Source organism: Genypterus blacodes, unplaced genomic scaffold (genome assembly GCF_046128005.1).
Source record: "Genypterus blacodes isolate CSIRO-AG114 ecotype Tasmania unplaced genomic scaffold, CSIRO-AGI_Gbla_v1 ptg000003l_1, whole genome shotgun sequence".
Taxonomy (NCBI): domain Eukaryota; kingdom Metazoa; phylum Chordata; class Actinopteri; order Ophidiiformes; family Ophidiidae; genus Genypterus; species Genypterus blacodes.
Genome location: NW_027466817.1, coordinates 1654149 through 1678736, shown reverse-complemented (window position 1 = coordinate 1678736; position 24588 = coordinate 1654149). Strand labels below are relative to the sequence as shown.

Here is a 24588-nt window from a genome sequence, read left to right as displayed (position 1 = left end):
AAGAAAGTGAGGTAAATTGGAGACAGTCTACGCTCCTTTGCAGCCCTCGAAGGGTCAAGATTCCTCCACTGTCTGTAACAGATTGCCTGGTTAGTTCGAGGTGTGTGAGTCAGAAGTAGACACAAACCACACACACATATACTCACACACACAAACAAACAAACAGGGGTATCATAAGTGTGCAGGGTACAGCAGGTGCTTGTTTAAGGTGATGTTTTTCAGTCTGTGCGTTATGACTGCAGCCACTCTGTCACCGAGGCTGCTGGGTGAATTGTATTACAGGGATCTTTTAAGTGGAGATTTTGAGCCGGCCTTGTTTTATCGAAAGCAGGTAACTGGCAGCAGAGAGTACAAGCACTAAAAGCTAAAAGCTAAAGCGCTGTGAGTGCTTTCTCCTGATTATCCACTAATGATTTCAAATTAGTTGAGCATAATCGCTCGCCTCTTCTGCACTCTCTTCTACATCACTCCTCCAAATGTCACATTGAAAGCTAGTGGGGGGTAAATGTAGGAGAGAGAAAAGGAGTCTAGTGGGGAAAATAAAAACATATAAAAATGGTATTCATAAAAACTGGTGAGAGTATAGATGATTTATTGCCCTATAATAATTTAATGTCTGAAATGAAGGAACTTTGACTGTGGGTGTGCTCTGCTAGTGAAAGATATGCCTCAAATTGTTTTGCACTGACACTGCCCATAAAGTTGTGTGTTTTGTTGTCTTAAAAACTAGACTGAATAGGGGCGACTAGGTGAAAGAATGAATTTCACAGTAAAGTACCAAAACCTCCTCATTCCCTAGAAAACACCCTAAAGAGCAGAATGGAGTTTGACATGGTGATCCTGGAAATGTAATGAACATTTAGCTTGAATCTAAAGCAACCTGACAGAGTGCAGGTGGGAAAGGTCGCACCCTGTTTCATCCGCTGCCTTCCCTGCTTCTACTCAGAGGCTAATTTCATGTCCGACATGCCTGTGTCGAAGGTGGACAAAGCAGGAGTGTCTCTGTGTTGGTTGAGTTTGCTCGCTCATGCATACAGAGTCGAGTAGGCCACCTGCGATTACAAGGGGGAGGAATAACAGAGGAGGGGAGAGAAGGAAGGCACAGAGCGGGAAAACCTTTTCAACTTAGGTTTCATTGATAAGCCTGCAGTTTTAAGGGACAACAGGGAGAAGAGCTTCCAAATAAACGTTTAACTTTCTTGTCCAACACCACATACATTCCATTTTATCTACTCTAGTTAACACCTGTGTTTCAAACAACCTCTGCAAGACTGCTGTAATGAATTTGTAAATTTCTTCATATGCCTGTTTTGAATGTAACAGTTCTTAAAAATCTTGCCCTAAATTGGACTTTTGGGCTTTTTGTGTCTCATACTTTTGGCCTGATGTTTATATTAGTCCGATTTAGACAACCAACTGTGGGATGATATTTAAAGTAAAAAAGAAAAGAGGCACATTAACTCCTTGTACACCTTAAAACAATTAATCTTTTAAAAGAACAGCATCCAAATTTGCCCAATAGCACCTATCTATAATCAAGTACATATGGTTTTTAACTTCAGGCCTATTGAAACTTACTCTCACACTATTAAAGGGTTTATAGGAATATAGGATCTCAAACTAGTATGTTATGAGGAGAAATACACTCAAAGGAGGATTACTTTATTTAATTTTATTAAGTATTTGTATATTTTTCCAATTATAATTGATTATTATCGACTGTACATTGAAGTATCTACAGTTGTAGCTGCTTCAATATATATGATGATTTGGATGAAGGACTTCACATCGGCACACATGCATGTCAGGTGCCTGCTGATGGGAACGTGGCTCTCTGCGATATGCTTCAACTCCTCAACAGGAATGCATATCGGAACAATCTGTCAAAAAAGGAAATTCGCAACTGCAATTAGGATTAAAAGTAATGGTAGAGAGCTATTTTAAGTATCAGAACAGAAAGTATAACACTGTTTTTTACAGATCCATGTGATAATTTTAATACTGTAGTTCGAAGAGGTAGTTTAAATTTGCCAGAAAATTGTCAGCTCCATCAGTGAAGGAGCTCATCTGAAAAACAGAGGAGTGAAACACAGAAGAAACATCGTATGGCAGCATTTACATCTTGATGCACATGAGTCTGTACATGCATTCATTACCAACCTACAATAGACATTTTATTAATCTAAAAAGGGAACTACTCTGACGCTCATGTCGGAGCTTTACTAATGTTCAGTAACTGCTTTTATCTCGCTATTGTATCATTTTGACATTAACACCTTAATTAGAGTATTTTTCAGTACTCGCTTTCATATATGCATGCACGCATAGCCAAGGGAGAGTATGAGGGGTGATAGTGAGCTCTGTAAGCATGCATCCATCTCTCCCCATGGCGAAGAACTTGTCACAGGCACTCAAGAAGTGCCTGTGGCGCTCTCGCTCTCACTCTCTCTCACTCCCTCTCGCTCCCTCTCTCTCTCCGTGCGGGTGCACACTGAAGGCACCAACTCCACAACACATTCGTCCCTAATTACTCTTGCTCTCCTCCCTCGGTCTTTCTCTGTGTGTGCCTTTTTTCTTTGAAGTTTGAAATTGGAGTTGAAGACAAGGTCAGCGTAATATTTTCAGCTGAGATTTATTGTTTTGGAGGAATGGAGAGCTAAACCAAAATGAAATCATTACATGGAGAGGATTTGGTTTTGTTTCAGGGTGGAAACTGTCAGACGTGGAGAGAAAAACTCATACACCCATACAACTCCTGATGCCTGACTGTAATTCTGTCAATGGAAATTGATTCTACTTTGGGGAGTGTGTAAGAAAATGAAATCAAGCATAAATCAGATACTTGATAGTGAGTATACACCTGTAGTATGAGTGAATAGAGTGAATGTGGGTGTTTTTAGCTCACACAAACTGGAGAGTGCAGTTGATCTCTGAGGAATTTACCCATTCTGCAATAGCAGAGGTAAAGTGCTTTTCAAAGGGCTGCCCTTTCCAACATTGTTCCTTGAAGGTTGACCTATGACTAAGATTACAATCCACTCCTTTTTTCTTTGCCTCCTATGCTGACAGCTGGACATCAGTTGCCATAGCTTTGTTTGCAAGAGCTGAAATGCCATTCACACCGCTCTCCTTCAATGGTCTCCTCTTTGCTCTCACCTTTCCTTCTTCTCTTCTCTTCTCTTCTCTTCTCTTCTCTTCTCTTCTCTTCTGTACTCTCCTCTTGATGAAGTGATCAGTGTATGAGCACTTGCTTCCTTTCAGACCCTTTCTATCTATGTTTCCTAGGATTAATGTTCCAGTCACACATCCTACTGAGCCAATCAACCCCCCACCCAACCCCCTTTGGTTGTTTCAGTGTAAGAAAAAAAGAAAAGCCAATTGGATTCTTTGTCACCTCAATTGAGTGCCTCTGCTCTGGCTCCCTCCGCTCCATCTCGCCATATCTGGAAAACATATCTTCATTTTGGTTTGGTCATTTGACTACAGCAATAACTCTGTATGGCTTCATTTAAAATGCTGCTTGGCAAGACTGTGACTGCGTTGTCAGTTGGTATTAGAGAGATGGGTTACTTAGGAATGTGTGTGTGTGTGTGTGTGTGTGTGTGTGTGTGTGTGTGTGTGTGTGTGTGTGTGTGTGTGTGTGTGTGTGTGTGTGTGTGTGTGTGTGTGTGTATTTGTGTGTGTGTGTGTGTGTGAGGGAAAAAGAGAGAGAGAGAGATGTTGGTTTGTCGGGATGCTGTTAGCGATGTTGTACACAGACAAAGCCTCAATAATAACGGAGGTGGAGAAACAATCAGGAAGAGAAAACACTGAAATATTGTTTTGGAGGATATGGAGGTACATGGTTACTTTCTTTATTCCAGCGCAGCAGCTCCTATCAGATTGAAATAGCGTACGGATTCCCATATGCTGTTCTCAAAACTGTATTTACAGCTTTTGCACTTAAAGTCTCTCAATAAGGATTTTTCATGTGATTTTATTGTCTTGGATATATTGTTACCCAGGCAGTCAGTGAGCCAAACAAATCCTGCAAGTCACAGACTGTGTTGTATTTTGCAGGTTTTAGTGGAAAAGTGTCTGAGTGACTTAATGCAGAAGAAGCAGGGTGCTTTAGTAGCTATAATATACCGTATATACACCATATAAGACGAAGGTTTCTGTTATGCCATCCAACAGCATTGAACACCACTTCAGTCTGCAGCCGGTAACAAAATGTAAACAATCAATTCCATGCAACTCTGTTATTTGCTATTTTCCTTTATATACTGTAATAAATGGATGTTTGAGTTGTACATTGTCAAAGATGACATTTATGTAATGTGTTATGTATGGCTCATGTTCAATGTAATTGCATTATGCTATAATCAAATCATAAAAATCTAACCAAAAACCTCTAGTTAATCAAAATAATCATTTAAATCGGCCTCTCACATTTTACATTTTCTGAACATTCAAGAGAGAGAACAGGCTGGGGCAAGAGAAACCCATTTACTCATAGCCGCGACAACAACAAGGCTACAGTACCTATATTTAATGTAGGACCACTGACTAGCTTTAATGGGGCAGTTGGGGTTTAAGTGCCCTATTTATGGGCAGATTGGCAACAGTTGTTGAGAGCTGGCTGAGTCAATTACTTTGGATTTGCTCTACTTTCCACACTAGGATTGCAGGGCTTTAATGTTTAACTTTCCAAATCTGCTCCGGATATATACAAACCAGCATCTAATATGTGAGCATATAGAATGTTATTGCTAAACCATGAAGATTACAGGACTAGTTGTACGTTTGGAAAAGGCAGGTATAACAATCTCATCAGGTAAATGAGGGATTGCGAACTCATCTGTATTTTGTATCTTTGTTTGAAAGAGCCAATAATGTCTATGATGAAAAGGGTAATGAATGGAAAAGAGACAAGGCTAAATATAGAAACTCATTGAGTGCAGATGCAGATAGATTAAGTGACTTAAAGAGAGGTTTCATTATTGGCAGGAGATTGAGATACAAAGACTCAACAGTGTCTGCTTGACTGACGCTCAGTGTTTCAGTTGCAACATCTGCGTTTAGATCTACGGGAAAGACATGCAGGCTTTGAATTGTGGTGGAAAACGTGCTTTTGGTGAGTGTGACTGAATTGTCTGTGTGTGTTTGTGTTTGCCATTCGATAGGCTGCGTACGTATGCTGCCTCTTGCCCAATGACCTCCAGGCTCCAGCACCCCGACTAAGAGGATATGCGGCTATGGATAATGAATGAATGAACGATGCCCCTTCTCACACGTGGTCACACATTATAACAGCAACTGTTCTTTGAGTGATCAGTGAAGGATTTAATCACTGTGTCAGCAAGAAAAGCACGCAGATAAGAATATAAAGAGCTACAGAACATAAACCCCTAGGTACAAACTGAAATGCAAACTTTATGATGATGCAAAAACCATAAGCAGTGGTCTGGATAGATAGCTATATGTTAAAAACAAAAAGCCAATGTACGACTTGGTTGGAGATCCCTGTGTGTTCCATCATTCCAGGAGAGTCGAGGGACTTCAAACAATCTATGCCAACGCACTATATACTGTTTCTTCCTTTGTTAACCATCTGTATAAAAAATTGCTATTCTGTATATTCTGTACAAAAGTTTTCTATTATTCCGTCTGGCAACAATGAACGAGTGCAATGCAGAAGTTAAAAGCATAAAATCAAATGAAAAGACCAATAACCTATAAGCAGGCGTAATGCACAGACTACTTCAAGTTTATCTTTATTGTCTGCAACACCTCTATGGCTTTAAAAGCAATATTAATCTCTGCTTAGTGCATTACAGTGACATTCTCTGGAGTCTTTGCATCGCAAAGTAAGCGAGGGAGGTGTTTGTGTACTGTTCGGCTGATTGATATATACACATAAGTCAGTTAGATTATTTATGAATTGATTCTATATGAGAAGCTGAAGCGGTGTAAATGCCAGGGTGTGCACATGCATACCTGAAATTTATGCTTAATCCACTTATGAGGTTTAGTGTTTAAAAGTCAGGTTCTTCTTCGTTTGCCCACATTATACATCATGTTGTCATATTCATCACATCCCTGAGTCATTAATCATTATTTCTTATCCTTGCCTCATATCTGCATATGCGATACCGTATCCCACCCACCTCACCCGCAGTTTGTGAAAACACAGTGATGTATGCCCTCTGCATCGGCTATGACTGATTACATCCTAGCTGCTGACTCAATTTAAACATAGTGCTCCTTGCTTTCTTAATTCATCTTGGTTGTTTTTGCAAGACGTAACATCTCTCTCTTTCTCTCTCTCTCTCTCTCTCTCTCTCTCTCTCTCTCTCTCTCTCTCTCTCTCTCTCTCTCTCTCCTCTCTCTCTCTGTCTTAGTGGCTAAGTTGCTTTGTTTGTTTGTGTGGGAGTGAGAGTAATAGGATTAAGGAATAGATGGTGATCATATGGCAACGTTAATGCTAAACACAATATTAAGATGAAATGTCTTATCTAAATAGTCTAAACTAAAAAACTAAAATTCTGTCCATCTTTAGACGTCGATTCGTGCATTGATGTGGGTTTGTAAAAAGTTTGTGTCTGAAGTGAATCAGTGCCAAGCATATGGTGGGTCTCCATATGACAAGAGAAGCAAAGAGAAGCAATCTGTTCTCATTCAGCTCAGGTCTTGTGGCAACAGATAAAATTGTTTATTTGGGTCTGGAGTTGAGAAAGTTGTACTGTTAGAGCCTCTGAACTAGAGAATCAAGGTTACAATTGTTTTGCATTCAGGCTGTTTTTATACCAGAGCTCTTCCCTTAAGATGAGGCCAGACACACCTGGGACCATTGCGGCTGGCACAGTCTACTAGCAGGGCAAAGAACAAACAATAAAATTGCCAACTGCTTCAGTTATAGAAGTTGAGCTATCTCAGGATTGGTCATTTCCTTTTTGTCACATTTCTGCTTTGTCATGTGTCGAACATTGGTAAAAGTTGCACAATATGAGGTGCGTGGCTCTGAAGGCTGAACTGGCCTGAAAGTTTCAACATCATCACTTAAAGAAACAGTTTCTGCTCCTTTCCACTTACTGTGCACATTGATTCACCAAGGGATAGCAAAAGTGGATCTCTGTTTTTTTTTGTACAGTGCACAGTGTATGTCAATGTTACAGTCCTAACCTTGTGTGATTTCTTTTGTGTCTACAGTTCCAGCCAGCATCTACAAGGTCTCAGAAGACATCACAGTGAATGAGGGCAGTAACGTGACACTCAGCTGTCTGGCCAGTGGCAGGCCAGATCCTGCAATCACCTGGCGGCTGCTTAACCCCTCAGGTAAGAAGGGACCAATGAGTTCCCAGTGTCATCTGTTCAAAATGGTGGGCCAGCTTCATTCATAACACTGACCAAATCAATCTACCAAAGAAAAACACTTCACACAGGCTGTTGTGTGCATTTTACACATGCGTGTGTTTGCCACAAGAAAATATTTTTATCTGTAACACATGTGATATCTGTGCATCCATTCACAGATCAATTCAGTCCATGCACATGTCTCTGTGCAGGTAATTCTCATCATACATGTGAGCTCAGAGCAAATATTGTTGCTTTTTGATCTAATCCAATTTCAGTAAAGAGAAAGTCTCCTGCTGCTGATAAGCTCTTAATGTGATGGATGGAGATGCAGACAGCATCTCAGGTTGATAACAGCCTGTGCACTGAGAAAGTATTTCTATTTATGTGTCTTTATCAATTACTGTGTCAGTTTGTCAGCGCTGCCCACATATTCCATCAAAATACATATGTTTTCCGCACCTGGAAGCCGAACAACTTGAAGAGGTATACTTGCCTTTTTTTGTCTGTTTTCATTAAAGGAGATTTATTTGTGCAGCCTAATCCCGAGAGCCATATGGATCTCACTGGCTCCCTTACAGAACTGTATTACAAAACTGAAAGCTTCTTTTCATATTCCACTGCAAAAATAAAGTGGGGCCCTCCAGGTCCGGATGGCTCAAAAAGTTAGGTAAAACCCCTGTAGGTTTTCTACTTCTTTTGTTCCAAAGGACAAATGGAGGGTGTTGAAAATGAAAAAAGAAAAAGCAATAATCTGAAGCTCAACAGTGGATTTTTACTTGGTACGCCTCTGCATGTTTTGTACATTTTCCTCTATAGGGTAGCTGTTCTTTCCATCATCCACTTTTGTTCTGGGTTTTGTGAAGAAAGTAGTGGGCAGACCACCTTCCCAAATCTTTGTTGTGTCTTTTATGAGACAGTCTGAATGATGAAAGGGAAACAGTTTGATGGAGAGAAAATCCTGTCAGTGTCCGGCCATGATTGGATCCTGTCAGTCCACGTAGGAACACGCCGCTGCAGAGATGGGGGTCCTACGCCATTTGCAAACACTGTTGTTATTTTTGTTGTTGTTTTGTGGGTACTTCTCCCTGTGTGACTGCTGAGAGAGATAATGATGTCTGGCAGCCTGTGGGCTCGCCGCCTCACACCCTGGCCTGCCTGGGTGGTGTCGTCGCTTCGCCGGCCCAGCCAAGGCTCTCCACTATTGGCTGAGACACATCCTTGCTGGGGCCCATGCATATTCATACTCACTGGCTTTGAGCTAATTTTGCTCTGAACAAATGCCTACAAACTCAAATTCACACACACACAAGCATTCCCATGCTTTCATAGTTACACCACTAGATTATACAGTATATTACTCACTCTGCCATGAACCTAATTTGAACCCTGCTCACTGTTTATAAGGTGTAAATTCCTTCTCTAACTTTATTCTCATAGCAAAATAAACCCCAAGATTTAACCACGAAAGTCAAACAAAGTTATCCTCCTTTCCACACGGCACATATAATATATCCAAACATATATCAAACCGTAAACACACGTTTAGAATGTATCAAATAAATCAATACTTTCAAATTGAATTGGATTTTATTCTCTTCTCATCCAGTCAGACAAAATCTCTCCCGAATAACAACAGTTACCCTTAGTAGTCTCCATGACAACATGTCTGGAAATCCTCTTAAGACCTGTGTAAATTTCAATTTTCAAATGAGAAACTATTTATAAAGAAAATGGATTTACTTGCGGAATAAAGCCAGGTTCATTCCAGTCCCCACTCACCGTGAAGTCACATATCAACAACTTATTTTAGGAAAAGCCCAATAAAAATGTGACGCGGATCAGAAATTTCCCAAATCCGAGCTGCTGTGTACTTTAATGTAGGAAACGGCTGTGATTTTGACATGAAGTGAAACAGATGGGACGTATCCCTGTGGAAATATGACAGAGGGCAGTAGCTGGACTTGAACTTTCATGGAGCGGCAAACGCAGAACTCCAATTACAGTCGTATTCTGCGATATGTTCTCTTGCTTTTTTCGTTCTTGTTGTTTCACGTTTTCACATTTTTTGAAGTATACTGAGGCCTGTACTGTAGTTTGGTTCTTGTGGTGTCTCACAGAATGGATCCACCATTGGTCCAACGTATAAGTCTGTAACAGCAGGTCATACCACATGTGATATTCTACAATATAGCATTGTCAAATGTTCCAAAAAGCAACATCTGTCAAAGGCTACAGCGGCATGTCAGAAAGTTTCTCTTCAAACCAAACTGACAAAGCTGTAAAATTTCCAAAGCAAAACAGACAAACACCATAACAACCCCAAAGAGTCATCAGAGTGTAATAAGGAATGTGTCCGTTGTAAAGTTTTGTCTATAAAACTTATTTTCTCTGGGGCTCAAAAGGAGGATGTGATTGACAGTTGATGCCTCCCAATGCTTGTGTTGAATGTTTCTAGAATCTAAATTGGTATTCCACGCCAGGATGTATTTTTGCGATCGTTAATACTAGGGTTTCCCAACACGTCCATACTTGTTATGGTTGTCATCTCTTTCTGCGGCCTTATCAGCTGTCCAAAGAAGGAAAAAAAAAAGATCTCTCAGCTGTTGTTGTCTCTCTCTTTTGGTCATCGTGAAGCTAATTAGAATATAAGTAACACTATTCATCTCTTTATGTGGGAAAAAGGCAGAGTGGAGAGATTGATACATAATAAATACAAAAAAAAAGCATTTTCAGAGCCAAACATATCCACATAATTAGATTTCACCAGAGATGCTGTTTGTATTTGCCATCAAGATAAAAAAAAAAGTCAGGCAGGTTATTGCTTCCACGATATTGAGCCACATTTTTAATTGAGGGATGCTGGAACGGATGGAATTAATTTTCCACAATGCAGTGCTGTTGCAGGCCTGAGGTGGAGCGTTTCTGAACCTGCTGCGTCAAGACCTGCTGAGAGGCTTCCCATGAAATGAGAAAAAACGGAGGCTTCATAAATATTTCACTCCTCTCAGCATCATCTCCATCAACGTGGCAATAAGCAAAATAAAGGATACTTCATTACGAGGCAGGAAGTAGCTACGACTAAACTAAGTGCTCGTTACGGTGATTCATGCACCTCACACTTGAGTGGCTCTTCATTTTGCTTTCATTGCCAAAGCAAAAATAATGACAATCTTACGGCGGTTACTTTAAATCATAAATAAAGACGATTTATCACACGCAGTGAATGTACACAAAATGGACAACATCTTCCGTGATTCTGAGTTGCAGCGTCTTTATTCTCTTAAAAAAACTCTTTCCTCTGACTTATCTGCTTCTCAATCACAATTTTCTTTGTAATTGGTAGAGATTTCACGAGGGCCAGATCAATAAGAATCCATGAGATTGTACTTGCGCTCGCTTTCCCAGCGTAATCGCACGCCCTGTGTCAAAAGAGTGCTATCATCTCTTCATATAATTAGAGATTGAGAAATTCCAGCGACATCGCCTCCAATCAATACTCTTCTCTGTTTATCGGGCCGAGGCAACACGTGGAAAAGGTAAAGCAGCACCAGGCCGCCTCATTAAACCGATTCCCCTGGCAACAAGGTAGCAAATTACGTGTATCTTTGACTATCTGAGGTTGCCACCATGCATTATATTGTCCGAGGAAACAGTGTGACACCTCTTTTACCTGTGTGAGGCAGTCAGACAGAACAGCGGGACATCTCATCGTTTCTGCCCTGTTTTTCTTTATTCAAACACTTTTTGTTTAGCCTCTGCGTGGGCGCCACCGTGGGTATTGACTGAAAAGCTCATTGCTTGGACTTGCAAGCGAATGATCAATAGAGCATGCTGGGAAGGGGAGGAGTGCAGGGGTGAGGGGCTAGTCAGCAGAATGGAAAGAAGGGAACAAGATAAGAGTGAAGGGTGGGGAGGTGAGGAAAGGAGCACATGTTGGATGCGGCGTACGAGTCCACAAACAACACAAATAGCTTGGTGGTTATCCGTGTAAGCTGGATGATTCCCAAGTCCCGGAATAGTTGCTTTAGGTCAGAGACGGAGGGATCATGGGTAACTGGGAGAAGGACGACCCCTTGTTGATCATGATGAGGGACACAATGGAGCCGTTGGTCAATCGAGGAACCTTTCATCAAGCACAACTCAAACCAGCGGAATACAATTCAGACAAGTATGAAGAATACATCGCCCTCTTGCCCCCTCAGGCATGACTCGACATAAGGAGGAACCACACAGAGATAGAGGGAAGAGGAAGCGGTTGACGTTATATAAGCACCAGGGAGGACAGGAAGAAAGACAGAGAGCAGAGGAGGGAGGGAGGGAGGGAGGGAGGGAACAGAATTGTGTTTTAGTATGCAAATGGCCAGTTTCATTAGATGTGCAATCATTCTTATCATTAGTTATAGTAACTCTGGTAGTTAATTAATGTTCAATTATGCATTCGAGATTCTCTCACCTCTCTGGTGTAATAGAGTTTGTCAGTCATTTAGCACTGCAGGGAGGACAACCGCAGCGAAACCTCGGCTCCACTCTAGCAGACACACACACATCTGGACAATCTGGTGCGAGGGAGGCTGTAAAAGCAATAAGACAAAGGCGCACTAAATCCAAAGCTGTAAAAAAAGCGTTGACTTATTGGCTATGCTGCACCCTGGTGGCTAAAAGGGACGACCGGCTACAAAGACCGGAACGTCTCAATGTCTAGTGAGTGCACATTAGCAGCGGCGTAAAGCCTTCTGCAGTGTCCTTGAGCAAGACGCTGAACACTCAGAGCTTTTTCTGGTTGATGGCGTCTGCTAACTGTAAATGCTAAACTATGAATCTACCACAACAGTTTCATTGCAACAAAGACAACTGTCCAAATGAATTGATTTGGACCGCTGCCCGTCTTCCTCTGCTATATGATCCAGCAGAGTATTGAAGTCATAACCCTTTTATAACAGTGCTTGGCAGGGCAACCTTTTAGAGGGTTTGACGCTGAGTGCCCTTGACATTCCTCCCACGCCATCCTCAACGCTGCCGGCCATTCTCCGAGGAAGACCGGGCTCGGGAAAGTCTCCCCAGGACCGTCGCCTCGTCTGGAACCTGCCTCCATGTTCCTCCCCTGCCTGTCTTTGTCTGTCTGTCTACATTCAACTGTCGCTCTGTCTTCCTCTCCCTCATTTTCACTCCTGACTGTCTCTTTCCATCATCCTCCCATCTCTTCCTTTGGCAGCACATGACAGTCACTTCAATTGTCCTTTCTGCACCTCATCTCACTGTCAGGGGAGGAAGATGAAGCTCGGAGCACTACACACACACACACATGCACACACACTTGCATACACGTCCTCACAGGCTCAGTAGGGAGTGGAGGCAGGAAGAGCAGAGATGCATAGGTGCCTCCGTAGTGTAGCCCTCGTGTACTGTGGGTGCTGGTGAGCTGATAAGGCAGTAGACACACATTCACACACACACACGCACACACACACATACATACACACATCATTGTGTGGCAAGCTGTCAGTGACAGAGCAGCTGACAAGACTGCTGATTGCAGTGAGTGAAGTGTATGGTAGTGACAGGTCCTTGTCAGTGTAACCCAGGTCAATCCTCCAGTTCCATGTCTCAAGCCGTGTGTGGATTGGTGTATGTGTGTGTGTGTGTGTGTGTGTGTGTGTGTGTGTGTGTGTGTGTGTGTGTGTGTGTGTGTGTGTGTGTGTGTGTGTGTATTTGGAGGTGTGGAACAGCAGCTCTTTGGGAAGGAAGAGAAGACAGCTGCCCATCTGTCTCGCAGCAGGTCTCAGATCTGCTGACTGTCACCACTTGTGAGTTTGTTTACAATCAGCATCATCAGCAGCCGGTCTGAAATCAGTCCGCCGTCGCCGCTGCGGTGCACACAACATCACGAGCACAGCTTGCCCCCATGTCTGCCCAGCCTCATTAGATGTAGGCACCGCTGGGCTGGCAAACGCTGGAGCTCACACTTGTTTTAAGTCACAACTGTCCAGAAACTCAGCACTTTTTTGCAGTCCATAAGCACTTTCTTACAGCCCGGAGTCGCAAAGTCCTGTATGATGAGGTAGCCCGAAGGAACAGTGGGCTTTTGATTGGAAGGGTTTGCGGTTTGAATCCCTGCGTGAGCCGAGAGAATCCAGGCATGGGGGAGGTGAATGATGGGCCGATAAGCTTCTCTACGTTTTACTTATTCATGGTACTGTATGCACTTCAGCAAGACAATTAGCCCCCAGTTGCTTCAATAGAGCTGTAAAATAGTGTGTCCACAGGGGGGCAGCACCCAGCAACGCGTGTGTGTGTCCGTGTGTGTGTGTGTGTGTGTGTGTGTGTGTGTGTGTGTGTGTGCGTGTGTGTGTGTGTGTGTGTGTGATGGAGCGTTGTCATCTTGTCAGTTACAGTATAGGAGGTGGGAGTGTGATTTAAAGGTGAGCTTACAAGCCGAGTAAATAAACCGAGAGTAACTGTGATCTGGAGTGCTGAGTGCCGGCTGGCAACACATCCTTTTAAGTAGTTGTAATACGCAAACAACACACACATTCTTGTACTTGCCTCTGTGTGTATACCCTCTATGCAGCATCCTCTACTTTTATCCTCTAAACCCAACCTCAACCTCACACTTGCAGAGATTGAGCAGCGCAGCCGTGACTTCCTCTTAACTGTGATTGTCAGCGTCTCCCATGTCACAGTTGGGGGATTTTCAGGTATTTCCGTGTGATGGTATGTGCCGTAAGTGTGTGTGTGTGTGTGTGTGTGAAAATTCACACATGGGTGTGAACCGGAGTACGACTGAGAAAGGAAGTGAGACGATAAAGGCAACGATAAAGGACAAAGCAGCGTTGCCTCTCCATCTGACCTTGCTTTCCTGCTTAACACAAAGCCTCCTCTCCCGTGGCTACAACAAGACTATTGAATCCATCCACGGTAATGAGAAGTCTTCCCGCAACAATGGGCCGGGATCAGTTTATCTGACGAGTAAAAGAAAACACAAGCAAACCTCAATCGCCCAAACCTATTCTCTTTTATCAACAATTAATCTCCCCTTTTTAAAGCCTCAGCCTTGAATAGGACACAAACCCCTGCGCTTGTATTGCGACATACAATGCTTGGCCTCGGTATAGCAGGGATATGCGGAGGCTAAGAAGGAGTAGGGCGGGTGGAGAAGTGAGATAGAAAGAGGGATGACAGTGTTCTGAAAACAGACGGCTGCAGCGCTCTGCTGTGCGTATCATTTCCTCGGCTCAAGAAGCGGCAAATAAACAGCCGTCTTGTTTTTGGCTTCAACACCTGTGTTATTTCTGCACCAGCGGCAGCAGTGGCAGTAAATGGCTCGTGAATAGAAGTGGAAGTTCTCCTTTTGTCCTCAGACTGCTGAAAGGATGGGGTTGGTGTAGGATTTTTGTCTCAGATATATTGCCGCTGAGCGTAACAGGACATTAGAATTCCAGCCGTAAAAAGGCAGCCATTGCTATTAAGGAGAGTAGTCCCTCTACACTTGCTTTAGTGCTTTCATTTTAAAGGATTTAAGACATTTTGGGGGCGGTTTTTGCTTTTAGTTCTTTGGCTGGCACGTTGATAAGAGATTTCCACATAAACTATCAGAGAGGCGAAATGCTTCAGAAGCCTTTTTAAATGTTCTATAGGGATATTTGAAATTTACAACGCACAGTGTCAGTATGAAGACTCATGCAGATAAGGAGAAATGCAGAAATAAAACTGAGATGTGTAAGAGAAATTGTTTTGACTTCCTCCTCCTCCTCCTCCTCCTCCTCTCCCACCCGAGAACAGCACACACAAGATGGACCCCTTGTGGTAAATGGCGGTATAATTGTTTTCCCCCAATCAAATTCGATCAGTAGGAGGCGCTACAGAGACGTGACATTTTTAACAGAGAACTCAATTAAGGGATTCCGAGGATTAATGCAAATTCTACAGAACAATTTTGAAAATATACTTTCATTGCAAGTGTAACTGTGAGCAGAAGGAAATGCAGGATCACACCACACATATCCAACAATGCAGGCAGGATGTTTCCATTATGAGATCATAAGAAAGCTTTTTTAGTCAAGATGTAAATGCAAATCCTGACAAAAGATCTCTTTGAAAATTATTTTTTGACATGTTTGTTGGCGACACACAGTGAAAAAGTCGCATTCCACACGTATTTTAATTTATCCTCCGCACTTGGAATGTGTTGATGAGAACATTTACTTGATAATGAGGTGGTGACCCATCATTTAAAACACTCTGGCTTCCAACAACACCCATGTAGTTGTGTAAGATAAAAGCCTGGACCAACACAGCACCAATGCACATGTAGACACACAGGAAGAGACATGAGGATACATGCGTGTGTAGCGTATATAGACACCGGCACACGCCGTCACACTCCTGCACACAAAAGGAACTAAATGTCGCAGGTTCTTTTAAGCCACTCGACTGAAGTTTCACAAATCAGCTGCTTAACATAAATTAGCATTTGCAAAATAAATGTAATGTTTTGCACTCTGGTAAAGTAATGCAGATGAATGATGCATGAGGAAATGCAAATGAGCTGAAATCGCTGGTTAGTGAGTCACAGCCATCAGCCCTCTGCCTCCCTATTTCTCTCCCATCCCCTCTCTCTCTCTCTTGCTTTGAGCTGTAGGGAGGCCTGTGTGTGTGTGTACCTTTGGGGCGTAAAAGTGGGCATGTTTGTGCCCCCATCATACCGCTGTCCTTGCTCCTGCTGAGAGGTTTAATCGACGTGGAAAAAGTTGCAGTTGTTCGCACAAACTTGAAATTGCCAGTGCAATGCAAATCAGTATCCAGCAGGCTTGTGTAGAAGTGTGACTCTTCCAGGTGCCTCACTCTCTCTCTCTCTCTCTCTCTCTCTCTCTCTCTCTCTCTCTCTCTCTCTCTCTCTCTCTCTCTCTCTCTCTCTCTCTCTCTCTCTCTCTCTCTCTTTCAAACGCCTGCTGTTGCATATCCCAAAGGCTGCAGTGCTTTCAAAAATATCTGTGAAAACGTATGACATTTAAATATATTGTCTTACCTTGATGCCTCGCACCTGGCGACACGACAAGTAGAGAATGGCAGAGAACATTAGTAAGTAGCATAAGTTAGTTTTTCTAATGTACTTTGATTTTCGTCTTTATTGCAAATAAGCCTACAGGAATAATCTGATTGCATCCAAGCCGGTGTAATTATATTGCGGTGAAAGAAAAACTTAATTTCCACCATTTGCTTAAAAGAAAAACCAAGTATGCTTCAATTTGTGGATGTGAAGCTTCACAGTAACAGCCTGAAATCCCCCAAACCTTAAAAAAAAACAAAAACCCACAACCAATTAGAGCATCATGTGTCTTCTCATAAAACGACATAAAACCCAGTCAGGTGTTTTCACCACTTACGCCAAACCTGCCACAGCAACAAACTCCACGGGTAATATTGGATTGACTGGGGATTACGGTAATTATCTCAGTGTACTCCAAAGTGCTTCATATCATTAAGCTTGGCTCCAAATGCTTAATGATTAGAAGCAATTTTGAAGTGCTCCTCACACATGTAGAGTAAGTATTATAATACATTCATGAAAATCCTGCATTTATTGTTTTGATGTTTCAAATTAAAGAACTAAAACTGTGTGGAAAGCACATAGTTAACTGGATGGAGTGTGACTCATTACCTCATTATACTTGACTCGTTGCTTCATCGCCCTATGAGTGGAAGTAAGGCAATGTCCTCATACTGAATATTCAGATTAGGATTACATCTTTTTAACATGCATTTACTGACTGAGTTTGTTGTCTGAGTAAAAATGAAAAGCAGATTGTTGATGCTTTAGGTTTGTGGTTGCAGCTCAGGCATGTAAGCATGTTGTGTACGTGGAACAGCAACAAGCTTTTCTTGCTAAGCTTTGCAATTAATAATGGCTAAGGAGCCTCGCTGGCTGAAACACATCATTCCCCATCATCATCATCACTACTTAGACGTAGGATGCTGTAATGATACTTACAGTATACCTGAGTTATTGGCAGCTGTTTCCTGTACTTCTCCATTTTGACATGGTTTCCACTTACAAAGTCCTATGGGGCCACGGTGAGTTTCTCCCTCTGTAGTAGAATGTGCTGTACCTCCAATGGTATAAAGCTGCAGAAGTTCCAACTCCCACGTCAGCAATACTGCTGAAGTAGAGTACTTTTCCACAGGAAACGGATTTCAATCACCAAGCCTGTCACCAAAAGTCCTTTATGGCCAAGTTTAGGATTTTAGCGGATAAGCTGCTTTAAAACTCTGTCCAACTATTATAGAAAAAAAAAAACTATTGCTTTAAAGATATCCTGTAGGATGACAAATGATAACTACAGCCAAGTGATAAGAGAAAAGTGATGAAAGAGCAGGACATCTATGTTTTCAAGATACTGAGAGATGAATTCCAGCCAGTATTTTGACAGGGGAGAAGCTTTATTGGCTGAGACTCCACAGCTCACTGGGCTATAACACCTTCTGTGATCGCCAGCTTCTATTTCAGTTCTCTTCTTCTCTCACTGTAGAAAAGAGATAATGCATTTTGTTATGTGTTCCCACTGTGTTCCTCGTCGTGAATGCTGTTGTTAAAGTAGCTCCAGGCTGCTGACACCTGTGCACCTCGGCTCCGACCAGAAAAGTTCAAGAAAAATACTAAATGGAAACAAAATCAAAGGAGGCTCGACAACCAGTGCATTATTTGGCAGGGTTCAACGCTGACCTGCTAACACGAATGGTGCGCGTGTGTATCCGTGTGTGTGTGTGTGTGTGTGTGTGTGTGTGTGTGTGTGTGTGTGTGTGTGTGTGTGTGTGTGTGTGTGTGTGTGTGTGTGTGTGTGTGTGTGTGTGTGAGACAGATAGAAGTTACAGGTGCTAGGATTGCCCAAAACATCTGCAGGTGCAAAGTCAAGGTCCAAAACTGTCACACACTTGCATTAAAGCTACATTCCCGTAATTCCATCATGATATACATTTTGGGGGGGAAAAACATACATGCTTAAAAAAAAATCTATCTATCAAATAATCAGTTTCATTCTTGACTTCCCCTATTTCATCTACTGCTCCATAAAGTCACACATAACCTCTCTCTCTCTCTCTCTCTCTCTCTCTCTCTCTCTCTCTCTCTCTCCCTCTCCCTCTCTCCCACTCTCTCTCCCACTCTCTCTCCCAACCCCTCACACAGATTAGCATAGAAATGTGATGTAATATTAGAGTGTAATAGCAGGATTCATGGGGCTTCTCTAATGGGCACATTTGGAATCAGTCACCGCTCTGTGTCCCCTGGAAACGCCAAGGAAATGCGTCACGCATTCATGCATGCACGCTTCTTAACCCAGAACGCCTTGACACGCCACCGGGCCCGTGTGCACATGCATACAGAGATATAAACTCTAATCAATTCCTGCGAGACACGATTAACCAATCTATCCTCATTATGCATCATTAGATAGATTGCGTGTGAAGCGTGCACCTCAGAAGGAAATGATGTTCTCTTCATGAGATCGCAGACAAAGACGTGTGAAACGCTCTTATGTAATGAATTGTTTCTTTAGACAATACGTCAGCATCTGTTCTTCAGCCTCTGTTCTTCCTCCATGAGTTGAGGTACTCTCTGTAGACAGCGGTTGACGTTACCGGCGGTTAATTGCTGTTGTCAAGCAACGAACCAAACTGCGTCCTGCCATCGTTTTGCTGTTACGACTTCAATTCTATCCTCTCTTCTCAGCTCTTCGATCTCTGCACTTACCTGGTTTTCATCCCTCTTCGCCTATTCTGAAGAAGAGATTGTGCTTTAATAGAATTTCCATGGCAACAGATTTTCAATCATACATGTGGGGGATGCCACTTTGATCCCGACTACAACTTGACCTCTTTCAACATGAAATTATACGGTAGCTCTTCCTCAATTGCGGACTAGATGTAATTGATTGATTCATTGATTCAGTCATTGATTGGTTGATTGTAATATCTGTTGCAAAGCTTGACACCAGATCCAAATCTGCAAGCCGTCATCATCTTTCTGGTTTTGCGCCCCAAGCATGTGTAAAAGTCGGTCCGGCGGTTTAGGGGTCATTCCTTTGCGTTTGCATGAGCTTCATGGCTTGAAATGGCGCAGCGTTTATGTGTGTGTTCACCAAAGCAGAGCAGCTGTTGTTAAAGTCACTGCTCAGATCAGAGTCCCCGAAGTTGCTGGTTGGTTCCCCAGGGCGCAGCACTTCGGCCTCACTGAGCCTGCAGCCCCTCACTCGGAACACAAGCTTGAACTCAACCGCCCTGGCTGAGGCTACTGACATTTACAATCACCCCCACCCCTGCTCCCACACACACACACACACACACACACACAACTCACACACACATGTCAGAGGTCTCTTTGGTGCACTATATGTCCTCAGCCAAGATTCCATCATTCCTTTTTTCACGATTAAGAGAAATAGTAGTGGATGTTTTTGTAGTTATTGGATTTCCTGGATCCTCCATCATTCAGATAATTGTATCTTTGCGAGAAACACCCAGAGACCTGCTCTGTGGGGAGAGGTGGGTACGAATGAATGATTTCTTATTAAGTTATAGCAATTCCATATGATTTTATTTTCCGGAATCTAGCGGATATTCAAATCAAATGAATGTTGCTCATAATGTGCTGTAGAGAACGTATCACAATGCATTATCCTTTGGTGTGTCACTTATCACATCCCCTGTTATATGATTTATAAATACTTTGATGTGGCTCTGACTGAAATCCTGTCCACAGATGTGACTTAAACTGTACCGCAGCAGCAGCAGCAGCAGGAGCACATCAAGGCATTTGCACTTTTCCCTCCCTGGTAGATCCGTCACATACCAGATCTTTCCTAATGAGATGCTGAGATGCTGTGTGCTTTACAAACCTAATTAGCTGGATTGCTCATTAAGCAATTAGTCAGTCAGATATGTGTGTGTGATACTCTCTGTGGGTTTTTTTACACCCTCTGTATAGATGTTTTGTTTGACTGAGTTAGTTAATTGAAGCCTTTGGACAAACAACAATACGGTCAGCATATTTTGTTTAATGCGTTGCACTTTTAATTGTAGAGTCAATCTGAGTCACTCAGTGCCACTCTTCTAATTTGCACTACCTCTGTTTTTACATCATGAATATGGAAAACCTGCTCAGTTGCTGCATTCTGTATTTATTCAAACAGCCGATATATTCAAGTACAGCTTCAGTAACGGCGTCTCACAGGGCTTTTGCTCATCAGTGCGGAGTGTGACGCTGATATGATCTGGCAGATTAACAACAAAAGATATGTCCGTTTTTATCTTTGCTTCTCACATATACAGTATTTATATGCTCAGTTTTACTGCATCTTTAAACGCATCCACCTGTCCTCTGGCATTAAATTACCCAGAGTGGAGAGACACATTCTTAGCGTAGAGAAACATATTCCACTTACACCTGCAGCAGCACACGAACAACATCAGTAAAAAATGCTTTTGAAGCATCAAATGAATGAAACAAAAGAGTGAGCTTTGGCGCTCGCTCTTGTGTGTGTGTGTGTGTGTGTGTGTGTGTGTGTGTGTGTGTGTGTGAGAGAGCTTGTGCTATAGGTAAAGCAGAGCAGCCAGAAAAGAGAAACAGAGGATGTACTTATACTACACTTACTACTTGTAATAGTCTCAGTTTAAGGCAGATTTACTGACAAATGCTGCCAATCTTACAGGGTTTCTACTGGCATAAGATTCCGACGTAAAAGTCATTTTTTCTGGTCAGGAAAATTGTCAAGGTAGATCCACAGAAGGGGAAAGGAATTCTGCACGCTTTCGTGTTCCCCTGTCCTCATGTGATAAGTGATGACAAGTCGGCTGTCAGTCCATGTCACAATACCTGGAAAAGGCATGTATAGGGTTAATAATACCTGACAATATACTGAAAAATAAACATTATTGCAAAAAAGTTTTAAAATAACGACTAAACTTCTATAACAAGTGTTAAAAAAAACATTGAAATTAGTGATAAGTGGAAACCCTGGATACCAGCATTGAATATACATAGGGAAATAAAATATACACCTGTGTTTATGTAACACAGAGGAAACAATCTATGTTGAAAGGTGCAATATATATCTCTGAGCGTGCTGAGCGTGCTGCTGTTACAGCTTTATCTGCATTTAGTTATAACTCACCGCTATTGTTCTGCAAATGTCTATATTTGGAGCAGTTTCTCACTTTCCACTTGAGCTGATGGTTACAGGATTATCCACAGAGGAGATCGAATCAGAGAGCAGAGGAGATAAGGGAATTTAATTTCACTCCGAAATTAATTTTGTCTTCATCCCACCTCTTGTCTTCTTTCTTTTGTCTCTCCTTGCTTTCTCGCTCGCTCCTTCACCTCCTCCCCCCCTCTCCCCCCTCCCCCCCTCCCCTGTAGCAGAGCCGCTGGATGGAGAGGAGTACCTGGATATTATAGGTATCATGCGAAACCAAGCAGGACGCTACGAATGCAAGGCCAGCAATGATGTCGCCACGCCTGATGTCAAATACGTCAACGTGGTTGTCAACTGTAAGTAATGACACAATCGATCAGTATTATCTCTTCACTATTTCACGAAAAAGCCGAATACACATCTATACTGTAGATAAACCTGTGATGAACTGTGTGTGTTAAAGCATCCTTCATTATCGTCTTCTCATGAATATTCTAGGTGCAATAAAGATCTCTTTACATCAGCGAGCATCTGACTTTGATTGAAACTGTCATGTTGTCAAGCTGATTCTTGAGTATCGCACACCGTTTAATAGACACTTAGCATTTCAAACACAAGATCGCCTAATTACATCTTGTCAGAGGTCCATGTTACATCTGAAAGGTGCAACATGTCCCTCTAGCTGTTCAGGGCTGATGAGCAAGCATGAAACATCTCAGTCCTCCTAGAGGAGTTTTACAATCCCCTATGATCCCTCACACACTGAATATGAATGATGCCAAGACAGGGATAAATGCTGCTAAATGAAATAATGGAGATTTCGGCAATCAATGCAATTCATAGCCCGTCTTTAATTTTCAGTGGAACATGGAAATTAATCTGCTTTACCTCATTTGTATTGCTTGAATAGGGTGATTATTTAAAAACAATACCCCAATCTGAATTGCGAGAAGTTGTCGCTTTTTCAACCTCTTAATCTATTTTATACTCATTCTTATGGCTTCATTGCCTCAAAGGGAAAATTGTAGGCCTCAAACCTAAAAGTGGCGTATTGAAGAAACCTCAAATTACATCTTCTTTGACATATTCCCCAAGATTGGGCTCCATTTAGGTATACAAAAACATTCAGAGCCACTATGAAAGCATATGCCGCATGTCTTGTGTCAAACTTAACAGCAGGAAAAGTAGAAAAGAGAAAAGAAAGTTAAGCGATGACTAGGATGGAGTCCAGCCTGGAGTGAGTTCATCTTATTTTAGAGGGGAATTTTATATAAGTGTAGGATTATTGATGTGACGTTTAAGGACAGCAGCTGACATAACTGTGTGTGACTCTGCAGACCCTCCGACAATAAAGAAAACCCAGAGCTCGGAGACCCCGGTGGGTCGCATGGGGATGTTGCAGTGTGAAGCCACCGCCGTGCCCACGCCAGAGTTTGAGTGGTACAGAGACGACAAGAGGTAACTTGAAATCCATTTGCACACCGTTTCCCTCCTTCGGGGTCACAGTGAGGCAGTCGCACAGAATCACACATCTGAAGCCGCATCACTAGGAAGTGAAAGCTTAAGTTGTACGTGATTCGCAGTTGTGGACGGTTCAGTCTGCAGGATTAAGTGTCAACGGAAGAAAAATCACATTTCTTAAAATTAGATTGACCAAGAGTTTCTAAATGAATTAGGAAGTGTTTCAATCAGTCAAACAAGCCATTCCAAAGTGTGAAGGTAAAACCAGTAACCTCCTTCTACCCACTGCTATGGCAACATGTGTATTTCAACCATCAGAGCGGCACCCCTGGGCTATGAAGTCCCTTTATAACTGCACTGTTCTCTCGTAATGCTTCTAGGATGGAAAATCTGGCCCCTCGCTTGTGTGAATTGCTGACAACAACAATACTCTCCGAGAACAGCATTTACAACACTTTTGAAAAGATTGTACACTGTATACAATACAACAAGATCAGGGAGTGTGTGTTCAAGGTTGGCCAGGCTTCTTATCATACATTCCTTTCCTTGTTGTTTATTTAAGTCTATATTTATCATACTATACAAAATAATGTATGCAGCATTCCTTCACCAATACATTTACAGTATGCATTATATAATCAGAAATGCATAGCATTGACCTTTTCACACTGATTTCCATGTTCGTATTTTCATGTTGGGTCTGCTGTCAAATGTTTTCATGTGCAAAAAAACGATTCATGGATTTCTATTTGATCTTTTTGAGTATTTATCCAAAATAGAAATAGTAAACATGGAGGGCCTGAGAGCATTGTGTAAGGCAGAGGGGGAGATAAGGAGGAGAGTACACGTCCAAAGCAAAAATAGAAGCTCAGAACACCTGAATGAAACATTGCATTTCAAAAATTTCAAAAACTCTCTGAATAAGTGTGTGTTTACAGTGACAAACAGTGTTTATGACAAACATCTAATTAGTCACTGGAGTTTTGCCCCGCTAACTTTCGGAATAACAGTTCGAATTTTGACTTTGAACGGACTAAACTGAAGCCCCAGGTTCTCAAAATACAATATAATATCTCTATGTGATGTGTGAAGTGTGATGATCAATGCCTGTATGAGCTCAGTAAAACAAAATACTGTATATCCATGTGCTTGAGGGAAAAACACAAACGATTCCTTTTCATGCTTTTCCCATCGGCACATTTAAGGCACAATGAATCAATAATTGCTCTCTACATTGCTTATTATGATGATCCAGTGAATCCTATGACCTTGTCACATCTTTAGTGTATCTGTGCATTAATCGTTGCACTAGTCCAAATTCTAAAGCGTCCTTTTTGAATCAGGATCTTACCGGATGCTTTGTCCCTAAAGCCGGTCCCTCCTCATTTCCCAAACGTGCCAAGAGCTCATTGTCCTCCTCGCTGCAGGCTTTGTGCTTAGGACGCTGCGCATCACTCCATCCTAATACTTATAATGGATCTCCTTGTTCCTGGCTTTGCTCCTTTTCCCTGGATCATCCTTTGTCGCACCCCAGTGTTAGTTTGATGACATCGTCTGTGTAGTTTGATGACTAATCACGCACTTAATCACTCATTAGACATTT

General features: G+C 42.2%; 1 protein-coding gene across 1 annotated transcript in view; it reads left to right on the top strand.

The window, feature by feature from the left end:
• The window catches only part of lsamp (limbic system associated membrane protein), a 169953-nt gene that overhangs the window by 135056 nt on the left and 10309 nt on the right, over positions 1 to 24588 (top strand). The window contains exons 4-6 of the mRNA XM_076141820.1: positions 7192 to 7317; positions 21749 to 21880; positions 22862 to 22982. Of these exons, the coding sequence (XP_075997935.1) occupies positions 7192 to 7317; positions 21749 to 21880; positions 22862 to 22982 (379 nt within the window). The remainder of the gene's footprint in view (positions 1 to 7191; positions 7318 to 21748; positions 21881 to 22861; positions 22983 to 24588) is intronic.